This window comes from Bison bison, unplaced genomic scaffold, assembly GCF_000754665.1.
Source record: "Bison bison bison isolate TAMUID 2011002044 unplaced genomic scaffold, Bison_UMD1.0 scf7180017864072, whole genome shotgun sequence".
Taxonomy (NCBI): domain Eukaryota; kingdom Metazoa; phylum Chordata; class Mammalia; order Artiodactyla; family Bovidae; genus Bison; species Bison bison.
Window position 1 is genome coordinate 4,707,127 of NW_011494644.1, and position 26,356 is coordinate 4,733,482.

General features: G+C 44.6%; 1 protein-coding gene across 2 annotated transcripts in view; it reads left to right on the forward strand.

The window, feature by feature from the left end:
• Nucleotides 1–26,356, forward strand: part of EEF2K (eukaryotic elongation factor 2 kinase) — a 71,671-nt gene that overhangs the window by 13,401 nt on the left and 31,914 nt on the right. For both annotated transcript variants that reach the window (XM_010837181.1, XM_010837182.1), the window contains exons 2-6: nucleotides 4,758–5,073; nucleotides 21,235–21,335; nucleotides 24,194–24,254; nucleotides 25,155–25,192; nucleotides 25,518–25,689. In XM_010837181.1, coding sequence (XP_010835483.1) covers nucleotides 4,834–5,073; nucleotides 21,235–21,335; nucleotides 24,194–24,254; nucleotides 25,155–25,192; nucleotides 25,518–25,689 — 612 coding nt within the window. In that variant the 5' untranslated portion in view covers nucleotides 4,758–4,833. The remainder of the gene's footprint in view (nucleotides 1–4,757; nucleotides 5,074–21,234; nucleotides 21,336–24,193; nucleotides 24,255–25,154; nucleotides 25,193–25,517; nucleotides 25,690–26,356) is intronic.

Genomic DNA, 26,356 nt, shown 5'->3' on the forward strand with positions numbered 1-26,356 from the left:
CATCCATACATGACCACAGGAAAAACCATAGCCTTGACTGGACGAACCTTTGTTGGCAAAGTAATGTCTCTGCTTTTGAATATGCTATCTAGGTTGGTCATAACTTTCCTTCCAAGGAGTAAGCGTCTTTTAATTTCATGGCTGCAGTCACCATCTGCAGTGATTTTGGAGCCCCCCAAAATAAAGTCTGACACTGCTTCCACTGTTTCCCCATCTATTTCCCATGAAGTGATGGGACTGGATGCCATGATCTTCGTTTTCTGAATGTTGAGCTTTAAGCCAACTTTTTCACTCTCCTCTTTCACTTTCATCAAGAGGCTTTTGAGTTCCTCCTCACTTTCTGCCATAAGGGTGGTGTTATCTGCATATCTGAGGTTATTGATATTTCTTCTAGCAACCTTGATTCCAGTTTGTGTTTCTTCCAGTCCAGCGTTTCTCATGATGTACTCTGCATATAAGTTAAATAAACAGGGTGACAATATACAGCCTTGACGAACTCCTTTTCCTATTTGGATCCAGTCTCTTGTTCCATGTCCAGTTCTAACTGTTGCTTCCTGACCTGCATACAGATTTCTCAAGAGGCAGATCACGTGGTCTGGTATTCCCATCTCTTTCAGAATTTTCCACAGTTTATTGTGATCCACACAGTCAAAGGCTTTGGCATAGTCAATAAAGCAGAAGCAGATGTTTTTCTGGAACTCTCTTGCTTTTTCCATGATCTAGCAGATGTTGGCAATTTGATCTCTGGTTCCTCTGCCTTTTCTAAAACCAGCTTGAACATCAGGAAGTTCACGGTTCACATATTGCTGGAGCCTGGCTTGGAGAATTTTAAACATTACTTTACTAGTGTGTGAGATGAGTGCAATTGTATGGCAGTTTGAGCATTCTTTGGCATTGCCTTTCTTTGGGATTGGAATGAAAACTGACCTTTTCCAGTCTGTGGCCACTGCTGAGTTTTCCAAATTTGCTGGCATATTGAGTGCAGCACTTTCACAGCATCATCTTTCAGTATAGAAGTGTACAAAATGTTAAAAACTTTCCTCCACCCCCAGCTCCTGGTCCCACTGCCCATCCCAGTGCTGGTAATGCTCTTATGGGCCCTTCAGGGAAGCTTTAACAGAGCTACAAATGTACCTTTTCTTTTAGCACGGATAGGCTCACCATAATGTAACTGCTCTTCTGCAACTTGATTTTTAAATTTAATGGGTTTTTTTGTCTATCTTATTTTTTTTTCTTTTTTTAACTTTTAGTTTTATTGAAATATAATTCACAAACCTTCCCGCCCACCTATTTACAGTATACAGTTCAGTGGTTTTAAATCTATTTAGAGTGATGCAACCAACACAATCAATTTTAGAACATTTTCATCAATGCAAAAGAAACCCTTTTGAGATTGTTCCCCATTTCCTCCCAACTCTCCCCTCTCCCATCCTTGGGCGACCACTTTCTTATAGATTTGCCTTCTCTGGAATTTTTCTGTAAATGGAATCATTCAATTTATCATCTTTTTTTGAAGTGTCTTCTTTCACTTAGTATCATCAGTGCTTCATTCCTTTTCCTGGCTGAATAGGGTTCTGTTGTATAGACAGACCACATTTTATTTATCTGTTCATCAGTTAATGGGTATTTGGGTAGTTTTCCGTTTTGGCTATTTTGTATAATACTGCTGTGAAACAGATGTCACAAGTGTTTGTTGTGGACCTGTTTTCATTTCTCTTGTGTATATTATACCTTGGAGTATAGTTGCTGGAGGGCTTCCCACGTGGTGCTAGTGGTAAAGAACCTTCCTGCCGATGCAGGAGACATGAGTTTGATCCCTGGGTCAGGAAGATCCCCTGGAGCAGGGGATGGCAACCCATTCCAGTATTCTTGCCTGGAAAATCCCATGGACAGAGGAGCCTGAAGGGCTACAGTCCGTAAGGTTGCAAAGAGTCGTGCATGAGCAACTTAGCACGCCGACATAATTGCTGGAGCATGTGGTAATTCTGTGTTTAACTTTTTGAGAAATTGCCAGACTGTTTTCTAAAGTGACTGCAATATTTTACATTCCCATTAACAGTGTGTGAGGGTTTCCAGTTTCTCCACATCCTCATCAAAACTTGTCAATTTCCATTAAAAAAAATTTTTTTTTGACTGCACCCTACAGTTTGTGAGATCTCATTCCTTGACCAACAACTGAACCCTTGCCCCCTCCAGTGGAAGTGTGGAGGCCTAACCACTGGACTGTCCTACTGCGTGTGACTTTTATTTGTATTTCCCTAATGGCTAATGATGTTGAGCATCTTTTCATGTGTTTATTGGCCATGTGTATTTTCTTTAGAGAAATGTGTATTCAACTCTTTTGCCCATTTTTATTTGGGTTATTTTTCTTTTTATCGTTAAGTAGTGTGAGTCCTGGTGCTTCCCAGGTGGCTCAGTGGTAAAGAATCCGTCTGCATTGCAGGAGACACGGGGTTTAATACCTGAGTCGGGAAGATCCCCTAGAGAAGGAAATGGCAACCTTCTCCAGTATTCTTGTCTGGAAAATTCCATGGGCAGAGGAGCCTGGCAGGCTACAGTCTGTGGAGTTGCAAAGGAGTTGGACACAACTTAGCGACTCAACAACAATAGTATGAGTCATAGTCCCATATCAGACATACGATTTCCAAAATTTTTTTCCCAATATGTGAGCTGTCCCTCTGCTCTCTTGGTGCTGTCCACTGAAGCACAAACGTTTTTAATTTTGATGATGTCCAACATATCTATTCTTTTGTTGCTTGTAATTCTAGTATCCTAAGGCTTTGCCTAACTCAGCTTTGCAAAGATTTTCTCCTGTGTTTTCTTCCCAGAGTTTCGGCTCTTATATTTAAGCCTTTGATCCATTTTGAGTTAATCTGTATAAGGTAAGGAAGGAGTTCAGCTTCGTCCTTTTGCATGTGTATATTCACTTGGTCTGTCACCATTTGCTGAAAAGATTATTCTTGGGATGTCCCTGATGGTCCGGTCGTCAAGACTCTCTGCTTACAACGTATGGGATGTGGGTTCTACTGCTGATTGGGAAACTTAGATCCCACGTGCCACATGGTGTAGCAAAAATTAAAAAAGTCCTAATGGATAGATAATTCTTCCCCCATTGAATTATCTTAGCACCCCTTTCAAAAATCAGTTGGCTGTAAATGTTCATTTTTGGACTCTAAATTCTATTCCGTTGATCTCTGTGTCTGTCCTCTTGCCATTACTGTCTTAATTACTTTAGCTTTAGCTTTAGCTTTGAATTCAGAAAGTATGATTCTTGCAACTTTTACAAGATTCTTTTGGTTGTTCTGGGCCCCATGAATTTCCATATGAACTTTAAGACCAGTCTGTTATTCAATAAAGGCACTGGAATTTTGATAGTGATTGGGTTGAATTCGTAGATCAATTTGGGGAGTATTTCAAATTTAGCTATGTTAAATTTTCTGATCTATGAACACAGGGTGTCTTTACACTTACTTCAGTCTTTTCATTTCTCTGACGTGTTTTGTTTTTCACTGTTCAAGTCCTGTACTTATTTTGTTTGTCAGATTTTTTTGTTTAATTTTTTGGCTGAGTGCCTTCTGGAATCTTAGTTCCTTGACCAGGGATCAAAACAAACCATGCCTCCTGCCATGGAAGCATGGGGTCCTAACCACTGGACTGCCAAGGAATTCCCTAGCCAAGTTTTTTATTCTTTTTGATGCTATTATAGATGAAATTGTTTTCTTGATTTCATTTTTGAGTTTTCATTGCTAGTGCATAGAAATACTGTTGGTTTTTGTATCCTACAGTGTGGCTGAACTCTTTCTTGACAGTCTTTGGACGTCTTTGTATATCTGTATTCCTTTTTCTTGGTAACAGTTACATAGTATTCCATGGTGTAGAAAAACTAGTTTATGTAACAGGCCTCCATTGATGGTCACTGTGGGCTCTTCCCTTTTTTTGCTGTTACTAATTATGCTGTGGAGAACACTTCTTCAGACCACTCATCCGTTCCAGGGACATGTGCCGAGGGCCTGCTCTGTGCCAGGCACTATTTAAGGCACCAGGGCTACAGATGATAAAGAAGTAAATAAGAGGATTTCAGCTTGGGGAAATCTCTGTGAAGAAAATAGAATGGGGTGATGTAGTTGAGAGTACTGGATGTGCGTTTGAGAGGGGTTCTTTGAGTTGAATCAGAAAAGATGTCTCTGGAAAGGTGACTTTTGAACTGGGATCCAAATGATGAGAAAGACCCACATGGGGAGATTGGGAAGGTTTTCCAGGCACAGGGGACAGCAAGTACCCAGGCCCTGAGATGGGAATGGGTGCCCAGTACTCACAGAACACAAAGAAAAAGCCCACAGGCTGGGAGAGCCACCAAGGCCGGGGGGGAAGTGGACAGGGGCCAGCCCAACACAGGCCTTGTAGCCTTAAAAGGCATTTGGGTTTTGTTAAGAATGTGAAGAGAAGCTGCTGCAGGGTGTTAGGCAGAAAAATGGTTTGATGTAATTTATGTTCTGAAAAGCTCAGCCTTGTGACTTAAGAAGCATTTATTTTCTGTTTGAAGCTCTGAGCGCTTCAAAGTGGAATTACTGGGTGGAGGGGTGTGTGTACCTTTAAAACGCTCCTCGCTGCTGCCTGCCAAGTGTCTCCCCTGCTAGCTGTCATTTTCTGTCTGAGGGTGACGGCTCCTTCTGTGCCAGTGGTATTTGGGATGAGGTGCCCAGCGACCTCTCAGCCCCTGGGCCCCAGCACCCCCCTTTCTCTGGCCTCTCTCGCAGGACCCTCAGCTCTGCATCTGCCCTGTAACTCTGGCTGTGCCGCCCGGCCCTCGGATAAGACGGGCGCCCCAGGACCATGGCCGAGGAAGACCTCATCTTCCGCCTGGAAGGCGTGGATGGCGGCCCAGCCTCCCGGGCTGGTGATTCAGACACAGACAGCGACGATGATGAGGAGGGTTACTTCATCTGCTCCATCACCGATGACCCCGGGGCACACCAGAATGTCAACTTCAAGGTTAATAACTGCCACAGCAACCTAGCAAAAAGCGAGCGCTACGGCTCCAGCGGGTCCCCGGCTGGCTCCTTCCATTTCAAGGTGAGTGGTCCCTGGTGCCACCGTCTCCACCCCAGGTGAGCCCTAGCTCACCTGCCGTAAGGATTGGAGAGTTGGGGTCGCTGGCTGAGGTCGTTTGCAGACTCTTGCCAGTGCTCTAAATTCTAGATCTGAGGCAGTGTCTGTTAAGTGGGAAGATTTCAATACAAGTTTTTTGTTTGTTTCAATCGTTGAATCATTGTTTCAATACAAGTTTCATTCCTTTCCAGCAGTGTTTTACCAGTATCTGCGCTGGGCCCATTAGTGTGGGTTGTGGGAACCTTGGCCAGTTTTTTAAGACCCAGAATAGAACAGAGTAGAAAATATTGGGAGAGGGAAGAGAGAGGGAAAAAAATATCAGCTCTGACAGTCGTGATAATATTTTAGGGACATGTACACATGCCTTTACACACACATGCGCAGTGACCAAATTGGTTGTTAACCAGGTTCTCATGACATAAGGGTTGTTAAGTATTTTTATTTCCTCCCTGTGTGTGTGTATGTGGGTCCAGAGATAGGGGGTGAAATGTTTTTTATGTTGGTTGTGGTCAAAAGAGTCTCTGCTTAGGGTTGGACATCCTAAGCAGAGGATGGATTCGATCCATAGGTTGGATTGAGGAATAGGGTGCTTATTTTATTAGGAATTTGTGTTCATACCCTGGCAAAGCTGGTTATAGAGATAAAGGAGGAAGGCAAACATTATTGGACTTTTGTATAATAATGTTATACAAACATTATTGTATAACAATACAATTGTTATACAGTTGTGGTGGTGAAAAAGTTAAAAATGCAATACTGTTATCCTTTTTTAATCCTCACAAACAATAAGTATCAGTTCGTACTGTGAGCAGAAGGCCGATTACCACTTTGGGATTTGAAATTGGAGTCGTTCTTCTCTAATTGCAGAATTAATCTGTTTTTAGAAAATTAATAATCTTAGTTCTCAGACAGTTGGATACTTTTTCCTTTCAGGCCAGAGTTCTAGCTTAAGTCTCTCAGGGGCAGGCAGCTCCAGAAATAGGCCTGTCGGTCCCCTCTGAGGTTGGGGGCCCCCTGAAGGGTCAGGTTGCGGCTTGCCCTGCCTTCCTGTCCTAAGGCAGCTTCTGAAACACACACTCCACCCACAGAGGGCTGCGTGGGAAGACAGGAGAGCAGCCTGGCCCCTGGTCTGTTTGCGTGAGTCAGGGAGGCGCACGGAAACCCTGATCCCTGCAGCTCCTGAATCATGTGCAAGGGAATCCAGGTGCCAGAGGGGCTTGTGAAGCAGAAACCAGCTCAAGGGGGAAAAAGAGGAAATCTGTTCTAACAGTCAAGAAGTATTTCTTGAGACCGAGGGGCAGAAGCGATATCTGGTCTCTGAGGACAGATCCAGGAGCCTGGAAGGCCACAGGACTGCCTCTCTGGCTCCTTCCTCCATCTCCTTGTCTATTTTTGATTCTTCTCTGCCCCTCAGTCTACATGGTGGGAAAATGGATCCCCAACGGTCCCTTTATTTCAGACAGAGCCACATGCAAAGATGGATTTGACCTTCTTCCATTTCAGCTGCGGGAGGAGAAAACCTGCTCGGTCCGGCCTGAGTCAGGCGTCCGCTGTCTCTGGTCCAGTCACCTCTGGCCCAGGGCATGGGGTGGGGGTGGGGATCGCAGAACAGGGGGCTGCTTCCAAAGAAGTGGGATCCTGGTGGCCTCCTAGTGGGGCAGACCCCTCAGAAGGGCTGTACCCACAGCAGCTGCCCGTGGGCCCAAGAGCTGGAGGGTCTTAGACAGTGTGACCCCAAAGCGCAGTCTGGTGAATACTTTAAAGGAAATACAGGTGAGTGATCCAGCAAATCCAGACCTATTTGTCTATAGGTCTGGCTTAGGAACGGAGCTTCACGAGGGCAGGATCCTGTGGCCTGCTCATCACTCATCCCTAGTGCCGTGCACATAGTAGGTGCTTTATTTGGAATCAGTGAAGAGATGGATGAGTGCTAAACTCACTTTACTGTGGGTGCTGTCTCATCAGAGGACAGATAGATGGTGTTTACATAAAACAGAAACCTCTGTGGGCCATTTGACAATCATTATTAAAGTAGAAGGTATTTATATGTCAGAGTTATAGTAAACAGAGACTGTTAGTTTCAGGTGGGGACAATTGTTTATTTGGTGGGACTGTCCCTTATATTGTAGGACTTTCAGCATGTCTCATCCCAGCTCACTAAATGTCAGATTCCCGCCTATTCGTTATGTTATATTCCTCCCTATTTATTATGATGACCCAGAATGTTCCCCAACGTACATTTGCTAAGGCCACATGAGAGGATACCACCCTCAGTTGAGAACAAGCAACGAAACATTTGTGCAAGTGTTGAGGTTTACATATTCAAAGATGTGTTTTGCAATATTGTTTGTAATAAAGAAAGAATGGAAACTGCTGAAATACTCCATTGAGAAGGGGCCTGTTTAATTATAGACTATGGTCCTGGCAGAATGCTTTATTTACATTAAAGCAAAGATGTTTCTATGTGAATTGACTTGAAACAGTGCCAAGATATGCAAAGATATATTTTTTGTGGGGTGAAACCAAAATCCATGAAAAGCTCTTGGGATATTGATGGTCCATAATAAGAACAAAATGTTAGCTATTTTTATTTTTATGTGCTGAGAAGTAAAAAAACAAGTTGAAATATATAATATGATTCCTATTGTATCAGAAAACATAGATACACATATATCAGTATTTTCTTAGCAAACACTTACGTTATAAACAAATTTAAAAATTACTAATGAGAAGAGGGAATTTGTATCCAACAGAGAATCAGTGGTGATTCTCTCTGGGGGAGAGAGTGATCTTGAGGGGGGACTGTGATTATTATAATACATTGCATATAAATATTTTGTATATATATCTTTTAAACAGATGCTACTTAAAATTTTTTTTATTTATCTTTAGCTGCACTGGGTCTTCATTGCTACACACGGGCTTTCTCTAGTTACGATCAGCAGGAACTACGCTGTAGTTGTGGAGCTCGGGCTTCTTGCGGTGGCTTCTCTCGTTGCACAGCACAGGCTCTAGGGCATGTGGGCTTCAGTAGTTGCGGCTGCTGGGCTCTAGAGCATAGGCTCAGTAGTTATGGTGCATGGACTTAGCTGCTCCACGCATGTAGCATCTTTCCCGACCAAGAATCAAACCTGTCTCTTAACCACTGGACCACTGGAGAAGTCCCTACATTGTATACATTTTAAAACATTTGAAACTTATAAAACTACATGTATGTATCACTTGTGTACCCAAAAGGATGTTTTAGAAGAAGAAAAATAAAGAGAGCATCGCAGCCAGGTAACCACTCCTCCCCCAAAGAAACATCAGTAATTGGCTGTCCTTAAAACTCATGGGCTTCCCCGATGGTTCAGCAGTAAAAAAATTTGCCCGCAATGCAGGAGACTCAGGTTTGATCCCTGGCTGGGTCAGGAAAATCCTCTGGAGGAGTAAATGGCAACCCACTCCAGTATTCTTGCCTGAAAAATCCCATGGACAAAGGAGCCTGGCGGGCTACTGTCCACAGGGTCACAAAGAGTTGGACACAACTGAGTGAGCACAAAACTCAGAGATTCTGCAAGTCAAAATCCTCACTGAGGGTGGGAGCTCATGACCTCCAGGGACCCTGCACCTTTCCCTGCTCCTGCAACAAGCACTGCTGTTCTCACCTCTGCCTGAAACCTCTTTCAGCTGACATATGGGTCTGTTAAAATGACCGGGCTCCTGGTCCGGCTCCCTTGACATCCTACCCTGGCTATCTCCTCCACATGCTCTGAGGCTCATAGCAGACCTTTCTGTACATCTGTCATTCTTGAATGTCGTTCTGTTTATGAGTCAGCCCCTGACCGCAAGGCGAGGGCCTGTGTCCTGTCGCACTTCCCATCCCTGTACTCAGCGGAAGGGCCATTTAAGGACAAGATGTAGCTCTTGGCTGCCCACTCTCCTAGGTGATAGAAGGCAGGCTCTATGGGGTTCTTGTTGCCAGTGGTGACTTCAGAGGGAGGCAGCAGCTCAGTTTTCCAAACCTCACTGTCCCTGGCACTCAACAAACCGAACGTGGTTTTTCATTTACTGTTGACATGGCAACTTGGGTTGTTGAATCAAAATGACCACCTGGCGTTCCTCCAAGGTGGCGCCGCCCTGGCAGGTACCAGGCGTGTATTGTGAACTGTTGAGTCTGTCGCTGTCAAGGCCAGGGAATGTGGCCTGAATCCCCCGGAGGGTAGTAGCAGACTCGCTCAGGGGGCCCTGCCTTGGGTAGAATATCCGACAGCCAACAAAAGGATGTTTATAGAGGATGTATCATAACATGGGAAAGTGCTTCCATTCTGGAGTTGATTTTAAAGAACAGGGTATAGAGCATGATTATAGCTCTGTAAATACACACACACACACACACAGAGAGAGAGCAAAACCCTAAAAGAAAGTACATCAAGTCTCTGTGTACAATATTATAAAGTGCTTTTACATGGACATATTTTTTCTTCCAATTTTTGCTCGCAGTGTGTATATATATGCTGTTTTCACATGCATAGATGTATGTTTATGTATGTATGCATATGGTAATATATGTGCTCTCACAGGTACTTGCATATAGACTTGTTTTTTTTTTTAATTTTATTTTTAAACTTTACAATATTGTATTAGTTTTGCCCAACATCGAAATGAATCCGCCACAGGTATACCCGTGCTCCCCATCCTGAACCCTCCTTCCTCCTCCCTCCCTAGACTTGTTTTTGTAATCTTGTTTTGTTGAATGTTTTTGTTTGTTATTCATAGTTCTCATTCAATTTTTTTCCCTAACTCTGAATGACCCTCTTTTACTAATCAGATTTACTCATATAAAATAAAACATTTGCTCTAAAATATATTCCAGATATTTTACCAATAATTCAAAATCATTTATATGTGACATTTTTGTTTGGAAGAGACTTGGGGTTTTTTCTAACTTCCCTTTAATTACTCTAATAAAGTTTGTAGAAGAGGAAAAAAAAAAGTACATCAAGATGCCAACAGAGATTATTTTTGGATGGGGTTAATCCTTTTCTGCTTCTGTTTCACAATGTCTGCATTTTCTAGCATTAACATATGTAGCATATAGTATGTTTTCAGTTTGTTGTTTTTTTTTTTTTAGTGAATTAAGTTGGATTCCATCACTTGATATACAGGGGTTTATTTAGCCAGTCCATCACTCAGTCATGTCCGACTCTTTGCAACCTCATGGACTGTAGCCTGCCAGACTCCTCTGTCCATGGAATTCTCCAAGCCTAAACACTTGAATGGGTAGCTGTTCCCTCTTCCAAGGGATCTTCCCAACCCAGGGATCAAACTCAGGTCTTCTGCATTGCAGTCTGGGCCACCAGGGAAGCCCTTCCTCTTGAGGGACACTTGGGTTGTTCCCCTTTTTTTCTATTACAGTGTTATAATAAATCTCCTATATGTATATCTGAGCAAACTTTGAAATATATATATTTTATAATATGTAAGTAATATACCTACTCTGTAGAAAGAATTCAACTTGGACAAATGATAAACAGTGAAAAGCAATCCTCCCACCTCTCACCCTGTCTCCCTGGAGAATGTCCTTCCAGAAATGTTCTTGTGAATATAAGCCTATGTATATACGTGAATCTCTTCCTTGTCTTTTTCGCAGAAATGTTATTTCACCTGTTTTGCACTCCTGTGCCGTCTTCCCGTATTAGCACATACGAGCTGACATCAACTAGAACTTACATAACTGGTTCTGTGGGTCGGGCAGGCCTGCTTATGCGGTTACTCATATCAACTCATTGAATCTGTGCAGCAGTCCTCTTATTGATGTTTTGACATATAGTAAACCCGAGGTTCTGAGATCGTAATTGCTTGGCGCCCTTCATGAGTGCAGTATGCTTATGCAGTCTTGTTTATTTTATTTTATTTTTTTTTAATTTTTATTTTATTTTTTAACTTTACAATATTGTATTGGTTTTGCCATATATCAAAATGAATCTGCCACAGGTATTCATGTGTGCCCCATCCCGAACCCTCCTCCCTCCTCCCTCCCCATACCATCCTTCAGGGTCTTGTTTATTTTGTTTTAGTTTTCTAATGGCTGAATATCTTGACATTATCTGCAAGCACTGTCATATATTTAGCCAGTCCCTCATGGGTCGGTGTGAAGGTCATTTCTAAGCGTTTGCTACCACAAACGGTGCTTCCATAAGCATCTCTTATTTGTGTCTCTTATGTGTGTGTGTGCCTTGGTGCCTACACAGGGTTCACCTGCAGGCTAAATCCCCAGAGGTGGAATGGCTGGAGAAAACGTTCGTGGGTTTCAACTTGGCTGAGCATTGGCCATTGCCCTTCAAAGAGGTTGCACTGGCATTGGTGCTCCCATGATACATGGGCACGCCTGCTTCCCACGCCCTTCTGATTAAACTGATACTTTGAACCCACCCAGGGTGGCTCTGGCAACTTGGTCAAAGTACACTGATCACCCCAGAAGGAGGTAGATGAACGTCTGATGACTCACTGGGAAGAGAGGTGTCCCTGCTCACCTGAACCCTGGAAGGCCCTCGCCTGGCAGGTTTTGGCCACTGACCGCAGGAAGCTCTGTGCATACAAAGGGCTGGTGACCATTTTGGTGCTCCGCCCACTGCTCTGGGAATGCAGAATTGGAAGGGGAATCTTAGGTGTGTCCTGGGTCCACAAAGATTTGGACTTCCAGCAAAACAAGGGCCTGCTAGGTGGTGGAAGCAAAAAGAGATTGCTTCTGGCAATCGGTGACCTGGAGTCTGGAAAACGGGAAGAGGCTGAGGAGAGTCAAGCCTGGCTGGAGGGACTCATCTTTTTGAAGCACATGACCTTTTATAGAAATATGCTAGATATTCATTAGTGGTGGTCCCCCTTCTTTAACTTTATTTTGTAGTTTTTTAGAAGCTTTACTGAAATATAGTTCACATACCATGCAATTTACCAATTTAAAATGTTCAAAAAAAATAAATAAAATGTTCAATTCAGTAGCTTTTAGTGTGTTTATAAAATTATGCATCCACATCACAACTAATTTTAGCTCATTTTCATTACCCTAAAAGAAACCCCATACTCCTTAGCCACCACCTGCCCCCCATATCCTTATTCCACACAAACCCCAGTATCCACTAGTGTATTTTCAGTCTCCATAGATTTGCCTCTTCGGACAGTTCATGTAAATAGAATTATGTGATATGTGACCTTTTGTGTCTGGCTTCTTTCACAAACTTATTGTTGTGTTTTTTTTTAATCTGTTAATTAATTAATTTATTGGCTGTACTGCATGGCACGTGGAATCTTAGTTCCCAGACCAGGGGTTGAACTCACACCCTCTGCTTTGGAAGCATGGGGTCTTCACCACTGGGCCACCAGGGAAGCTCCAGCATAGTGTTTTCAAGGCTCATCAATGTTGAAGTGTGTGTCAGTACCGCATTCCTTTTTATTGATGATAGATAGACCAGTTTTGTTTATCCATTTGTCAGCTGATGGACGTTTTGGTTGTTTCTCCCTTTTGGCTGTTACGAATAATGCTACACAAATCTTTGTGTGGGCATGTTTTCATTTCTGTCAAGTAGGTACTTGGGAATGGAGTGGCTGGCATGTGATAACTGTTTGGTCCACCTTCTTGCAACTGGGGCCTGACAGGCTTGGATTTGAGTCCTGGGTTTGCCATTTCACGGTTGCTGCAGGTCCGTGGATGAGTTACTTCCATGCTCCCTGAGCCTCGGGTACCTCATCAGTGGATCAGAAAACTAACTTACCCGCCTGTCCTTCCTTGGCAAGGTTGTCATGAGGTGCCAGCCAGGATGCTGTCTGAGGAAAGATTTCCAGGAGAAGAGGGCATTTCGTAATCGTAGGGAGTGTTATGACTTTGCTGGTTATTGTTCCCACCCTTCTCATCCTGTCCTCTCTGAATCCCACTGGTCAGGGGAGATGAACTGAAGCTACTGTTTTCAACAAAGATTCCTTGAGGATTTTTAACTTTGTTTCTTTTATACTTATTTGTTTGGTTACTTATAAAAGTAATGTATGTTCCTTACAGAAAAAAATGGAAGTGCAGATACAGTTGCTATTAAGATCTTAGTGTGTATTTCAATATACAGACACAACTAAATAAACAGGGACATTTTCTTACAATAACAGGATTATGCCATGTATGCTTTCTAATAATAGTTTTTCCTCAGCAAACAAGAAATGATGCATATTTTTCCACATCAGTAGATGTGGATCTAGTCCATTATTTTTTTAGTGGCCCCATGGCAGCCCATTGTTTCTTTAAGCATTTTATTTTGTAGGACCCTGAGGAAGTTTCCAAGTCTTTGCTGTTATAGTCAATGCTGGGTTCCATGGAAATTGCACGAAACCTCTAAATGCATGTGGCCCAGAGTGGGGCAGCCACACAGCACAGAGGCCTCTTCCCATCACGGAGCGTGACTGTGCATCCCCACTTCTTCCCGCTTCTTTTATTTGCCCTTGGCTGTGGTTTAAGTTTTTTTTACTATTAGTCAGGAGAGGCAAATAAGGCTACAGAAGTGATGATGGGCAAAAAAACATTTTATAACATTCTTTTAATGCTCACTCTGATGACTCAGACGGTAAAGAATCTGCCTTACAGTGTAGGAGACCTGGGTTCGACCCCAGGTCAGGAAGATCCACTGGAGAAGGAAATGCCTACCCACTCCAGTATTCCTGCCTGGAGAATCCCATGGACAGAGGAGCCTGGTGGGCTACAGTCCATGGCCCCGCATATAGTCGGACATGGCTGATAGACTAACACTTAGTGAATGTAGCAGTTGTTTTAAGAACAAAGCTTCACACGGGGAACTCTATTCAATATCCTGTACTAAGTCACAATGGAAAAGAATGTGAAAAAGAATGTAAGTGTGTATAACTGAATCCCTTAACTGTACAGCAGAAATTAACACAAATTGTAAGTCAGCTTATCTACAATTTCATTTATACTTCAGTAAAATAAAATTTAAAAATAAAGATAGAGAAAAACCTATGTGAATACGGGTAAGGCAAAGATTTCTTGGATGACACAAAAAGCAAGGTCCATAGAGGAACAAATTGATGTAAGTTGGACTTCAAAATTTTTAACTTCTGCTCTTTGAAAAAAAACACTGTTAAGAGAATGAGAGGGGTACTCTTTCTGCCCCCTTCTGATGCCTATGTCAGAAGCTTTCTCTATCTCCTTTATACTTTTTTTTTCCCTTTTTTTTTTCCTTTATACTTTAATAAAACTTTATTACACACACACACACACAAAAAGAGAATGAGAATACAAGCCATAGATGGAGAGAAAATATTTACTGGTCACATATCTGATAAAGGAACTTATATTCAGAATATATAGAAAAACTCTCAAAACTCAATGATAAGAAAACAAATCATATTTGATTGGCCAAAAAGTTTGGGTTTTAACCTGAACAGTTTTTGGCCATTCCAACATATAAGTTTGAGTGAACAAAGGTTTTCCTTTTTCTTTGGTAATATCTGGGAGTAAAATAGGGTAAGAATAACATTTTCATTAATTTTTTTAAAAAAAGGCCTTCCCTGGTGTTCCAGTGATTAAGAATCTGCCCACTAATGCAAGGGACATGAGTTCAATCCCAGGTCTGGGAGGATCCCACCTGTGGAGGAGCAACTAAGCATGTGAACCGCAACTGCCCAGCCCACATATAGGGCGCCTCAGCCACAACTCCCGAGCCTGGGTGCCGTAACAAGAGAAGCCACCGCCGTGAAAAGTCTGCACATCCACAGTTTGAGAATAGCCCCGGTCACCACAAGTAGAGAAAAACCTGAGCACAACGGCGAAGACCCAGCGCAGTCCAGAAACTTAAATAAATCTTTTTTAAAAAGCAACCCAGCAGCAATAGGGACTTCCCTAGCGGTCCAGTGGCTAAGACTCTGTGCTCCCAATGCAGGGGGCCTGGGTTAGATCCCTGGGCGGGGAACTAGATCCCACCTTCCCATCTAAGAGTTAGAATGCCACAACTTAAAGATTCTGAGTGCCACAACTAAGATCTGGCTCAGTCAGTAAATACTAAAAAAAACAAAAACAAAAAGCCTAGCAGCAGTAGCTGATAACATTGCTTGTACAAACACATTACCCACACAGCAGGAAGTTTTTTTATTATCGTTATATTTGTATTTATTTATTTTTACTTTGTACTCGCAGACTTTGAGGAACCAAAGTCATTTTGTTCTCTTTCCAGGATTATGTTTCCCTCTTTATGAAAACCCCTAGGCCTCTGTTTTATAGAAGAGTAATTAGTCCACTCAACTGAGTTTTAGGATCTTTGCAACTAGAGAATGTTAGAGCTGTCGGGACCTTGAGATCATCTAATCCAGTGATCTTGGTTTATTAACGTTGACTTACACCTTCGATGCCTGAATACGTTCTCATGGTAAAAAAACGCAGACAACGTAGATGAAGCTGAATTCACCTCGTTCAACTTCTTATTCCTGTTCTGTTCCCAGAGACAACCATTGCTCAGCTCAGTGTAAATAATTTTTCAGACCTTTCAAATGTATTTTATTTTAAACATTTTATTAAAGTATTGTTCATTTACAATATTGTATTTCAGGTGTACAACATGTGAGTCAGTATTTTTGTAGATTATATTCCACTTAAAGTCATTATAAATATTGGCCATATTCCCTGTGCTGTACGATTTTCAGACCTTTTAAAATACATTTATATATAAATGTACGTTTTTATATATATCTACAGACACACACATCCTTAGAAATCTGATAGTATTTTATATATATATATTATATATATATACACACACACAGTGGTGGTGGTTTATCGTGTCCAACTCTTGCTACCCCATGGACTGTAGCCTGCCAGGCTCCTCTGTCCATGGGATTCTCCAGGCAAGAATACTGCAGTGGGTTGCCATTTTCTTCTCCACAGCATCTTCCTGACCCAGGAATTGAACCCAGGTCTCCTGCATTGCGGGCAGATTCTTTACCAACTAAGCTATGAAGGAAGCCCTTATATTTATTTATTTTTATATATACACACACACACACACACACACATACACACACACGTATGTATTTTATTGAAGTATAGTTGATTTACAATGTTGTGCTAACCAGTTCTGTACAGGAAAGTGACTATACATTTTTTTATATATATATTCTTCTCTGTTATGGTTTATCCCGGTAGATTGGCTATAATTCCCTGTGCTATACAGTAGGACCTTGTCGTTCATCCATTCTAAATGTAATAGTTTGCATCTGCCAACCCCAAAGTCCCATTCCATCCTTCTCCTCCCCTCCTCCCTCTACTGCTGCTGCTAAGTCGCATCAGTTGTGTCTGACTCTGTGCCAACCCCATAAACACCCATAGGCTCCCCTGTCCCTGGGATTCTCCAGGCAAGAACACTGGAGTGGGTTGCTATTTCCTTCTCCAATGCATGAAAGTGAAAAGTGAAAGGGAAGTCGCTCAGTCGTGTCCAACTCTTCTCGACCCCATGGACTGCATGCAGCCTACCAGGCTCCTCCGTCCATGGGATTTTCCAGGCAAGAGTACTGGAGTGGGGTGCCATTGCCTTCTCCGCCTCCTCCCTCTAGGCACCCACAAGTCTGATCTCTGTGAGTCTAAGAAAGCTAGTGATTAGTGATTTCCTCCACCAGTAAATGGTGTCATACTGCTTGCTTTACTCGGCACTTTGTTTTTTTCCACCCAAACAATAGCTTTTAGAGATTGCCCCTATCAGTGCCATCATCTTTTTAACGCTGCATAGGATTTTGCCAAGTGTGTGTGATCATCCCACTGTGGATGAGCAGGGTGTTTGCAGTGTTTGCCTGTTACATAGCGTTACGACCACCAGCCATCTTTGGGCGGCTCAGCTGGGCACACCTGGTAGGTGATCAGAATGGGTGGGCCAGAAGTCAGTGAAGAGGGTTCATTATTGTTGGCCAACCATCTAGCATAAGCAGATGGCCCTCAAAGGTGGTGATGCCTGCTTCCATTCACAGTGTCTGAGAGCACTCACTCCCCAGGCCACAGTTACCACCTGTTTTTCCTAACATGATGGGATTAAACAGGATTAGTGATTTCAGCTCAGCTGAGTTTGTTCACTCCGGGCTCAGTGAGACACTATTTCTAGTGGGAACATGTCTGTCCCCGGGGTGGGGACAGGAAAGATATTGACCACTAGTAGTCAAAACATTCTTCCCTGTCTTTTGTAAATGAGGAAATGGAAGTTCCCCCAGTGGGTCAGCAGTGGGCCGGAACCAGAACTCAGGGAACTGAGTCTTAGTACAGGACTTTTTATATTGTGCTTAAAAAAAAAGTCAGTTACATTAAACATACCTGTTGCCAGTAAGGTGTGGCTTGATTCTTTTTTGGATTTTTTTTTTTTAAAGGATAATTTTGACCTTGTGACATATCATGCCCTCCAATTCTTAAATACTTTTTTCTTTGACTTTTTTTGGTTCGTGTCACAGTACCCAGCCTGTTGATAATTTCTGTTGATAATCCTCATTGATTGAGGGGCCCTGTCTTAGGTGGCTTGCTGCTGCTGCTGCTAAGTCGCATCAGTTGTGTCCGACTCTGTGCCGACCCCATAAACACCCATAGGCTCCCCTGTCCCTGGGATTCTCCAGGCAAGAACACTGGAGAGCGTTGCCATTTCCTTCTCCAATGCACGAAAGTGAAAAAGTGAAAGTGAAGTCGCTCAGTCGTGTCCAACTCTTAGTGACCCCATGGACTGCAGCCTACCAGGCTCCTCCATCCATGGGATTTTCCAGGCAAGAGTACTGGAGTGGGGTGCCACTGCCTTCTCGGTTAGGTGGCTTAGGGCATGTCTTAGTCACCTGTTGAGAGAAGTACATTTGGAAAGTCGTGTGTCTCAGGAAGAGGACAGGGCACCTGACGTGCCCAGAAGGGTGGCCTGCAGACTACACAGAACTCTGCGGGCTTCTTGGCAGCTGCAGGGATCAGAAGGCTGTTACTGCCATTCACAGCGGCTGGAATACAAGAGGGGACTGTGGCACATTTTTAAATTACAGAAATCCAGAAACTGCTTTCCTTGTAAACATGTCTGCTGCAGGGTTATGTATAATAGGGAAAAATCAGTGACAAGCTCAAAGTCTCACTGCGGAGAACCACAGGTGAATAAACAGTTAAGTCAATAATGATAAACCCATGCAGTGGATTACTATGCAACTGTTACAGCTAACTTGTAAATTCATGATGTAATGTTTGTGTCAAAAAATTTGAGTGGTTTGTTCTCTGCTTCTTGGAGTGTAACCTGGGAGAATCTTTTCGGACGAGAACTCCAAACTTCTAATTTTTAAATGTGGTCTCGCAATTACATTCCAATGAAATATGTCCTACTGAGCTCTTGCACAAGCACACGGAGATATAGATAAGGGAATGTTCTCTTCAGCACTGTTTATACTAGAGATCATTAGAGAGAATCTGAATAGCCATCAACTGAGATCTGAGGAGTACCTTAAGGTCTCCTGCACTGCAGGCGAATTCTTTACCAGCTGAGCCACAAGGGAAGCCCTACCTTAAGGTACGTTTATACAATTATATTATATCCTACAGCCAAGGAAGGAAAATGAGGTCAGCCCAGCCTGTCTGCACGTATGACATGGAAAGACTGGATCCAAGATCCTGTGCAAAGTGGAGAACACTTTGCACAGGAAGATGCAGAACACTCTCCTGAAAGGCTGTAAATTATAGCTGCAGTGTGATTCCAATTTTATTTAAAAATGCACGTAAGGGATCTGGAAAAGAACTAATTTCCAAAGCATTGATGATGTTAACAGTTGCTCTGAATGGATGGCCTGTGGCAAATTTGAATTTTGCTTGTCTTCTGCATTTCCCAAGAGTTTTCATTAAGTGTGAATTATTAAGCTTCCAAGTTTTAGACTTTGCAGAGATTAGAAAGCCACAGTAAGGGGGCCCTGGGCTATGCGTGTGTGTGTACTTGTATGTGTGAGTTTCTTTTTTTTTTTTTTTAATGTTTATTTATTTGGCTGTGTTGGATCTTAACGTGGGATCATGTGCTTCGTTGCTCTGAGGCATGTTGGATCTTAGTTCCCCTATCAGGGATCAAACCGTGTCCCCTGCATTGCAAGGCGGATTCTTAGCCACTGGACCCCCAGGAAAAGTCCTCTGTGTGAGTTTCTTGATGAGCTCAGCCCCTCTACCTCCTGTCCTCTGAGCAGCTCCCAGAGGTGGAGCTTAGGTGGGGCCATGGCTGGGGAGTTGTCCTGTTTGAACCCAAGTCCGTGGAAGAGCTCCTAAGAGCTGGCCGGGGAGGCTGAGGGAGGCTGTTGTGGGAAGAGGAGGTCTAGAATCTGCCTGGCCCAGACAGTATCCAGCCCCTTCCTGTGGCTCAGACCTGTGGCCTGGAAGGGAGTTTTGGTCTCATGGATTCTGTAGAGGCTGTCAGGCAGAAGTTCAAGCTCTAGGAAAAGATGGAGAGGGGATAACTATCAGTTTGAGTGTCAGAGTGTTTGTTTGGAGGGGAAAGGTAAGGATTCCACCTTGGGATTATAAAAGCAGTAAAATGAGCTTTTTAAAACAAAAAGTGGGGCCATACGGTGATGCTTTTGATACTCAGTGAGTTCTCTCCATCACGTGCCTTGGTCATCTTTCCCAGTTAGTGCTCAAGAGGCCCAGTTCTCAACAGGGTTTGAATATTTGGGGGCACGTGTTTTGGGGCAGCACAACAGTGGCGGGCACTGAGGCACTGGATGGGTGGAGGGCAGGGATGCTAAGCCCTGGAACGGAAGAGCAGGTCTGCACAAGAAGTGGTCCTGAACCCCAGGACCTTGGAACGTCTTCTGGGAATCTGTTTGTAATTAACTGAGAATTTAGCCTTTTGTTAATGTAAAAGGCAATGTATATTTTGCATAGTTTGATATACTCTTGAGATTGAGAAGCTTATATGGTCTATAAATTTCCTTGGGGGCAGTAAAATGGGGTGTATTTATGATTTATAGAATATTTATAAAAAAGTGACATTGGACCCGGTAAGAGTCCAGAGTTCTCACCACAGGGCTATTTCACATTTTAAATGAATATAGTCAAAGTGTATTAACCAATCTCCACAGACAGACATTTGGGTTGAATTCAGTTTGCTACAATCACAATACCCCTCGTACACAAGTGTGCACTTACGTTTGTATTTCTTTCTCTCTTTTTGTATTATCTGGGCCTTGTTGCAGCATATGCACTCTTCCTTGTGGTGCGTAGGCTTTCTCTAGTTGTGACACGCAGGCTTGGTTGCCCTCTGGCACGTAGAATCTTAGTTCCCCAACCGGTCCCTCGTGTTGGAAGGCAGATTTGTTCTTAACCACTGGGCCACCAGAGAAGTCCCTATGTTTGTTTTCCTATATGGTACATTCCTAGATACAGGATTGCTGGATCAAAATAAAGGAATATAGGGACTTCTCCTGGTGGCCCAGTGGTGAAGCATCTGTGTGCCAGTGCAGGGGACAGGGGTTCGATCCCTGGTCTGGGAAGAGCCCGCATGCTGCAGGGCAACTAAGCCTGAGCACCGTAAGTACTAAGCATGTGCTCTACAACAAGAAAACTCACTGCAATGAGAAGCCCACACACCACGACTAGAGAGTAGCCCCTGCTTGCAGCAACAGAGACCCAGCACAGCCAAAAGTAAAAATTAATTAATTAAAAAAATAAAGGAATACATTTTTTTCCCATTTTAGTACATTGCCAGGCCACCTTTAGAAAAGGTTTATACCCACTGACGGTATCTGAGAACTCATTTTCCCACATCCTGGTCAGACTCCTGGTTACCAGCTGTTAAAACGTCTTCCAATCTGAACAAAGGGGTGGGGAATAATATTTTCATTCTCAACTCTTTGGTAACAAGCAAAGCAGTATATGTTTTCTGTGCGTCTTACGTTTTCTTCAGTTTTATAGTTGAGGCAGGTCACTTCTGGCCGTGGGAAGGCTATGTCCCTGTGAGGTCTTTTGGGAACTGTGTTCCTACAAGGATAATAGGTGATTATAATTCTGACTGAATAATGCTGTCTGCCTCCCAAGAGGCTGGACACACTTGGGAAATCGCATGGCGGGAGGAATTGGCCTGCACTGTCCCAGAAGCCTAACTCTCCCCTTTGCTTCTGCAGGAAGCTTGGAAGCATGCAATCGAGAAAGCCAAGCACATGCCTGACCCCTGGGCTGAGTTCCACCTGGAAGACGTTGCCACAGAATGTGCCACACGCCACAGGTCAGGTCCTTGTCTGCAAGTGTTGTATGATCCCAGTTCTCTAGGGGTCCTTGGGGGTTGGGTCTTTTTTCTGCTTGTAATCAGTGAGGCTTAAGTACCCCTGGAGATCAAGGAAAAGGGAATATAATAATAATATCGGTCAATATTTGAGTATTTACGCATGTTTAGGCACCACGTGGGGCTTCCCTGGAGGCTCAGATGGTAAAGAACCCCCCTGCAATGCAGCAGACCTGAGTTCAATCCCTGGATTGGGAAGATCCTCTGGAGGAGGAAATGGCAACCCACTCTAGTATTCTTGCCTGGAGAATACCGTGGACAGAGGAGCCTGGTGGCCTACAGTCCGTGGGGTTGCAGAGTCGGGACATAACTGAGCAACTAACACACATACAGAGACAAGCACTGTGCATTATCTCATTTAATCCTCACAGTGTTCTATAAGACAGTATTCAACAGGCTAGGGTAAGCTACGCTGCAGTAACAAATAGCCCAAATGCAAGTGACAGAAGCCAATTCACAGTGGCTTAAGCAAAGAGGAATGGTTGACTTATCTATGTGGACTTCAGGTATAGCTTATTCCACGTGCTCCAAGGATGCTTTTGGCTTTGACACCAGATAGACTCTCTTGCATTAATGGTACTGATGGCCCTTGGGAGCCCCATGATTCATCTCACCAAATGGAAATGAATCTTACTCAGTTTTTAACATTTGAATCTCATTGGCCTGGCTTTGGCTATAGGCCCACCACTAAACCAGTCATCGTGCCCAGAGCTTTGCTTTGATTAGCCAAGTCTTGATCACATACCACACACCAGAAAGTGCTGGGGGATCAGCTCCACCCAGTCCATATGTTCTGAGAATGGTGGATGGTGGTTCCCCAAAGGAAAATTGGGGTGCTGTTACCAGAAGAAAGAAGAGTGGATGCTGGGCAGGCAGAAACAGTGGAGCCTTCTCCACCTTTCTGCAACATAGTCCTGCTCACACCTTGTGAGGCGATGGCTTAGAGCCTGGCGTGCACCCCTTCCCCATTTTGGAGGGTGACCTAGCAGGCTCTGGGGTCTGTTCCAGCAGCTGAGTATTGTGGGTGCCCCAGAAGGCCAGGATGGGAACTCTGTTTCTTCCTGCCTATAAGGGCAGTGTGGTGGCTGGTTGGTGACATGTGGCTTCCAGGCTGAGGACACCAGGCCAACAGGGAGGCCCTTGGGAAGCAGGACTCACATGCTGGGCTAGTTCTGTGAATCCCAGAGCTCCTGAGGAACAGGGACCAGGGGCCACACCAAACTGTTGATTTCCTAACTAAACTTGCTGATTTCAACTGCTCTGACTACCAGCAGAGGGAGGTCAGACATTGATGCCCAGAATGACCAGAGATTTCTAGATTGGAGGCTTCCTCCTCCACTCCTGGTCTTTAGAGAGCTCTGCTGCAAGCTGGCCCTTTATTGAGACAGATTTCCTATTCACGTGAGTTGTCCCCAGACTGGTTAAGCGCAAAGGTCACATTGAAACTGATCTGGGTTTGAATCTTGGCTCTAAGGAAGGTTATTTCACCTTTCTGAACCTCAGTTCTTCCATCTGGACAGTGGACACAGTATTTGTATGGATCTCACTGGGCTGAGTGGTGGTTCTTGAGGAATTCCGTGTAAGCACTCAGCATACAGTGAATGCTCAGTGAACTTAGAGCGCCTCTGTCCTCTATGAGGTCAGTGGTTGTGAAGGACAGCTAAGATCCTTCCCGTGTTGCATGTCTCCACCCTCCCCCACCTTCTGGGTGCCTCTCAGCTTTCAGTCTACTTGGAAGTGAGGGAAGACTGTTTCGTTTACCTTGGCACCTACATGGTAATAAAATTAATAATAATGATGGCCATTATTTTTTGATGACAATACTTGCCATGAGCTTGTTGCCAGCAGGTGTTCGGCTCTGACAAGCCTTCCTCCCCCAACCTACCCCACCAGGCCTGGGGCAGCTTACCTGCCAAGCCTCTGCTTGTTTCTCCTGGTAGAGGTTTCAGGCTCTGAAGAGGCTGTTCTCAGGCGCTGGGAGGTTTTGGAGTCTGTCCCCACCGAGGGTGGACCAGGGAGGCATCTGCTAAAACTGAGAACACTTCAGCCCTGGGGAAGGTTTTAGATTTTCGGGATTTACTGAGCTGAAGAGCTTTCCACCAGACAAACCTGTTAAGGCCCAGCCAGGCCTAGGGGCAGATTTGCTCTGGGAAAGAGGATCCCTGGGAAAGAGAGAGATGGAAATGTTCTGGAACCCTCTCCATGCCTCTCTGTCTTGGGTGTGTAGCCAGCAGCCCCTTTCCTGGCTGGACTCAGAGGTAGGACCCTCCACCACCGCTGTCTGTACTGGGACAGGCTTCAGGAGACTGGCCTAGCAACCTGGGCTGGGCCTCATACTGGCAAGACAGAGGGTGCTGCTGCCTTCCTTCCTGGGACACATTATCTAGACCAGTTATAATAAAGAAATTTATTTATTCAGTTGTTCATCCAGCATGCATTTATTAAGCAACCCCAGTACCAGGCCCTACAGTACACAGCACAGACATGGCTTGTCTTTGTGGAGTTACAGTCCAGTGGGGAACCATAGCCTACCCACAGCACAGCAGTGGCATGGGGGTGGGTGGGGGACATGGTGAAGGAACAGCTGCCTTTGAAGAAAGGGAAGGCCAGTGTGGTGGGAGCCTGGGAAGGAGGGAGCGTGTCCACAGACCGAACCCAGGAGGTCAGCTGGGCCTGTAGGTAGAGAGTGGACTTGATCCTGACAGCAGCAGGAAGCCCAGAAAAGTCTTCTGCTTTTAGCCAGTGAGTGACAGGATCAGGTGATGGACACTGCGCCCTGGGGTGGGTTCTGGTCTCTGCAGGTACAATGCTGTTACCGGCGAGTGGGTGGAGGATGAAGTCCTAATCAAAATGGCATCCCAGGTGAGCAGAACCTCGAGCCCAGTGCGGTCCTGGCCGACCAGCTGCAGTGCCCGCTCCCTCTCCTCCATGTCCTCTTTCTTTTTTTTAAGCTTTAGGGAATTCTCTGATGTGTATTTATTTTATCTTTTATAACAGCCTTATTGAATATAATTCACACACCATACCACATACCTATTTAAAGTGTACAGCTCAGTGGTTTTTAGTACAGTCAAGAGTTGTGCAACCATCACCCCGATCAGTCCCGGAACATGTTCACCATCTCTAGAAGAAACCTCATACATACCCATTAGCAGTCAGGCTCCAATTCCCTCCTCTTCCCCAGCCCTGGGCAACCACTAATTTAACTTCTGTCTCTGTTTATTTACCTATTCTGGACATTTCATATATTGATCACATGTATTAAAAGATTCTTCTTGACACTCTTGTTGAAAATCAGTGAAGTGTGAACCTGTTTATCGGTTTTCAAAAATTGCAAGTCACCACTTAATACTGTTCATCTAACAAGATGAACTCAGTGGGTTGCAAAAAAAAAAAAAAGAATCAACTAGAAAATAGAGCAGTTCCTGCATAGGAAGCAGCAGGGTTGACTTGTGAAGCATTTTATAGTGTGTTGCACGCTTAGAAAAGTGTATGGCTTGGTGAGTTTCACCAAGTAAACACATGTGTAACCAGTACCCAGATCAAGACACTGAAAATCACCGGCACCCCCCCAGAAGACCTTCTCAGCCCCAGTTACTACTCCTTTATTCCCAAGGGTAGGCACTGCCCTGAATGCTATCACCTGAGATTGGTTTCCCTATTTTTGTACTCCGTATAAATGGAGCTCCATACACATGTAGTGCATGCGTAGCTCACCGTTTTGTCCATGAGCTTTGTACATATCTGTGTCGTGTCTTTCAGCCCTTCGGCCGGGGAGCAATGAGGGAGTGCTTCAGAACGTAAGTGACTCAGCCTGCCTCTGGGGATCCTGCCCCGATGCCCTCAGGCTCCTGAGAGCAGGGGCTCTGTGACATTCTCTTCTTGGACCGCACATTGGGCCGGGCTGTAGGGATGGGAGTGGGCAGAACAGGGAGTCTGTCCCTTGATCCCCCTTCCCAGATCTCTGAAGGATGCTGCGGGGTAGGGAAGCCCCTCCCACCTCCTGCATTTTATTCCTGACTCTGTCAGTCAGATCACGCAGGGTCTCCCCATCCTGAGAACTAGGGCTGCGGTCCCAGTGAGCCCCAGAGCATCGGGCAGGCTCCCTGATGCCTCTCCCCTCAGGAAGAAGCTCTCCAACTTCCTGCACACCCAGCAGTGGAAGGGGGCCTCCAACTACGTGGCAAAGCGCTACATCGAGTCCGTGGACAGGGACGTGTACTTCGAGGACGTGCGTCTACAGATGGAGGCCAAGCTCTGGGGAGAGGAGTATAATCGGCACAAGCCCCCCAAGCAGGTGTGTGGCACCCCTGCCTTCCACATTCCCACACCAGCGCAGCCCAGGGCAGCGTAGCCCAGATCTAGAGCTGAGGGCGATGGCAGTGCTGGTCACAGGTCCCCTTCTTTGCTGTCTTAGCAGCAGCTAATAAAACCCATCGTTTATGGAGCCTGACAGGTCAAGTGCTCTGTATCAGATTAGTCGCTCAGTCGTGTCCGACTCTTTGGAACCCCATGAATCGCAGTACGCCAGGCCTCCCTGTCCATCACCAACTCCCGGAGTTCACTCAGACTCACGTCCATCGAGTCAGTGATGCCATCCAGCCATCTCATCCTTTGCCGTCCCCTTCTCCTCTTGCCCCCAATCCCTCCCAGCATCAGAGTCTTTTCCAATGAGTCAACTCTTCGCATGAGGTGGCCAAAGTACTGGAGTTTCAGCTTTAGCATCATTCCTTCCAAAGAAATCCCAGGGCTGATCTCCTTCAGAATGGACTGGTTGGATCTCCTTGCAGTCCAAGGGACTCTGAAAGAGTCTTCTCCAACACCACAGTTCAAAAGCATCAGTTCTTCGGTGCTCAGCCTTCTTCACATTCCAACTCTCACATCCATACATGACCACAGGAAAAACCATAGCCTTGACTAGACGAACCTTTGTTGGCAAAGTAATGTCTCTGCTTTTTAATATG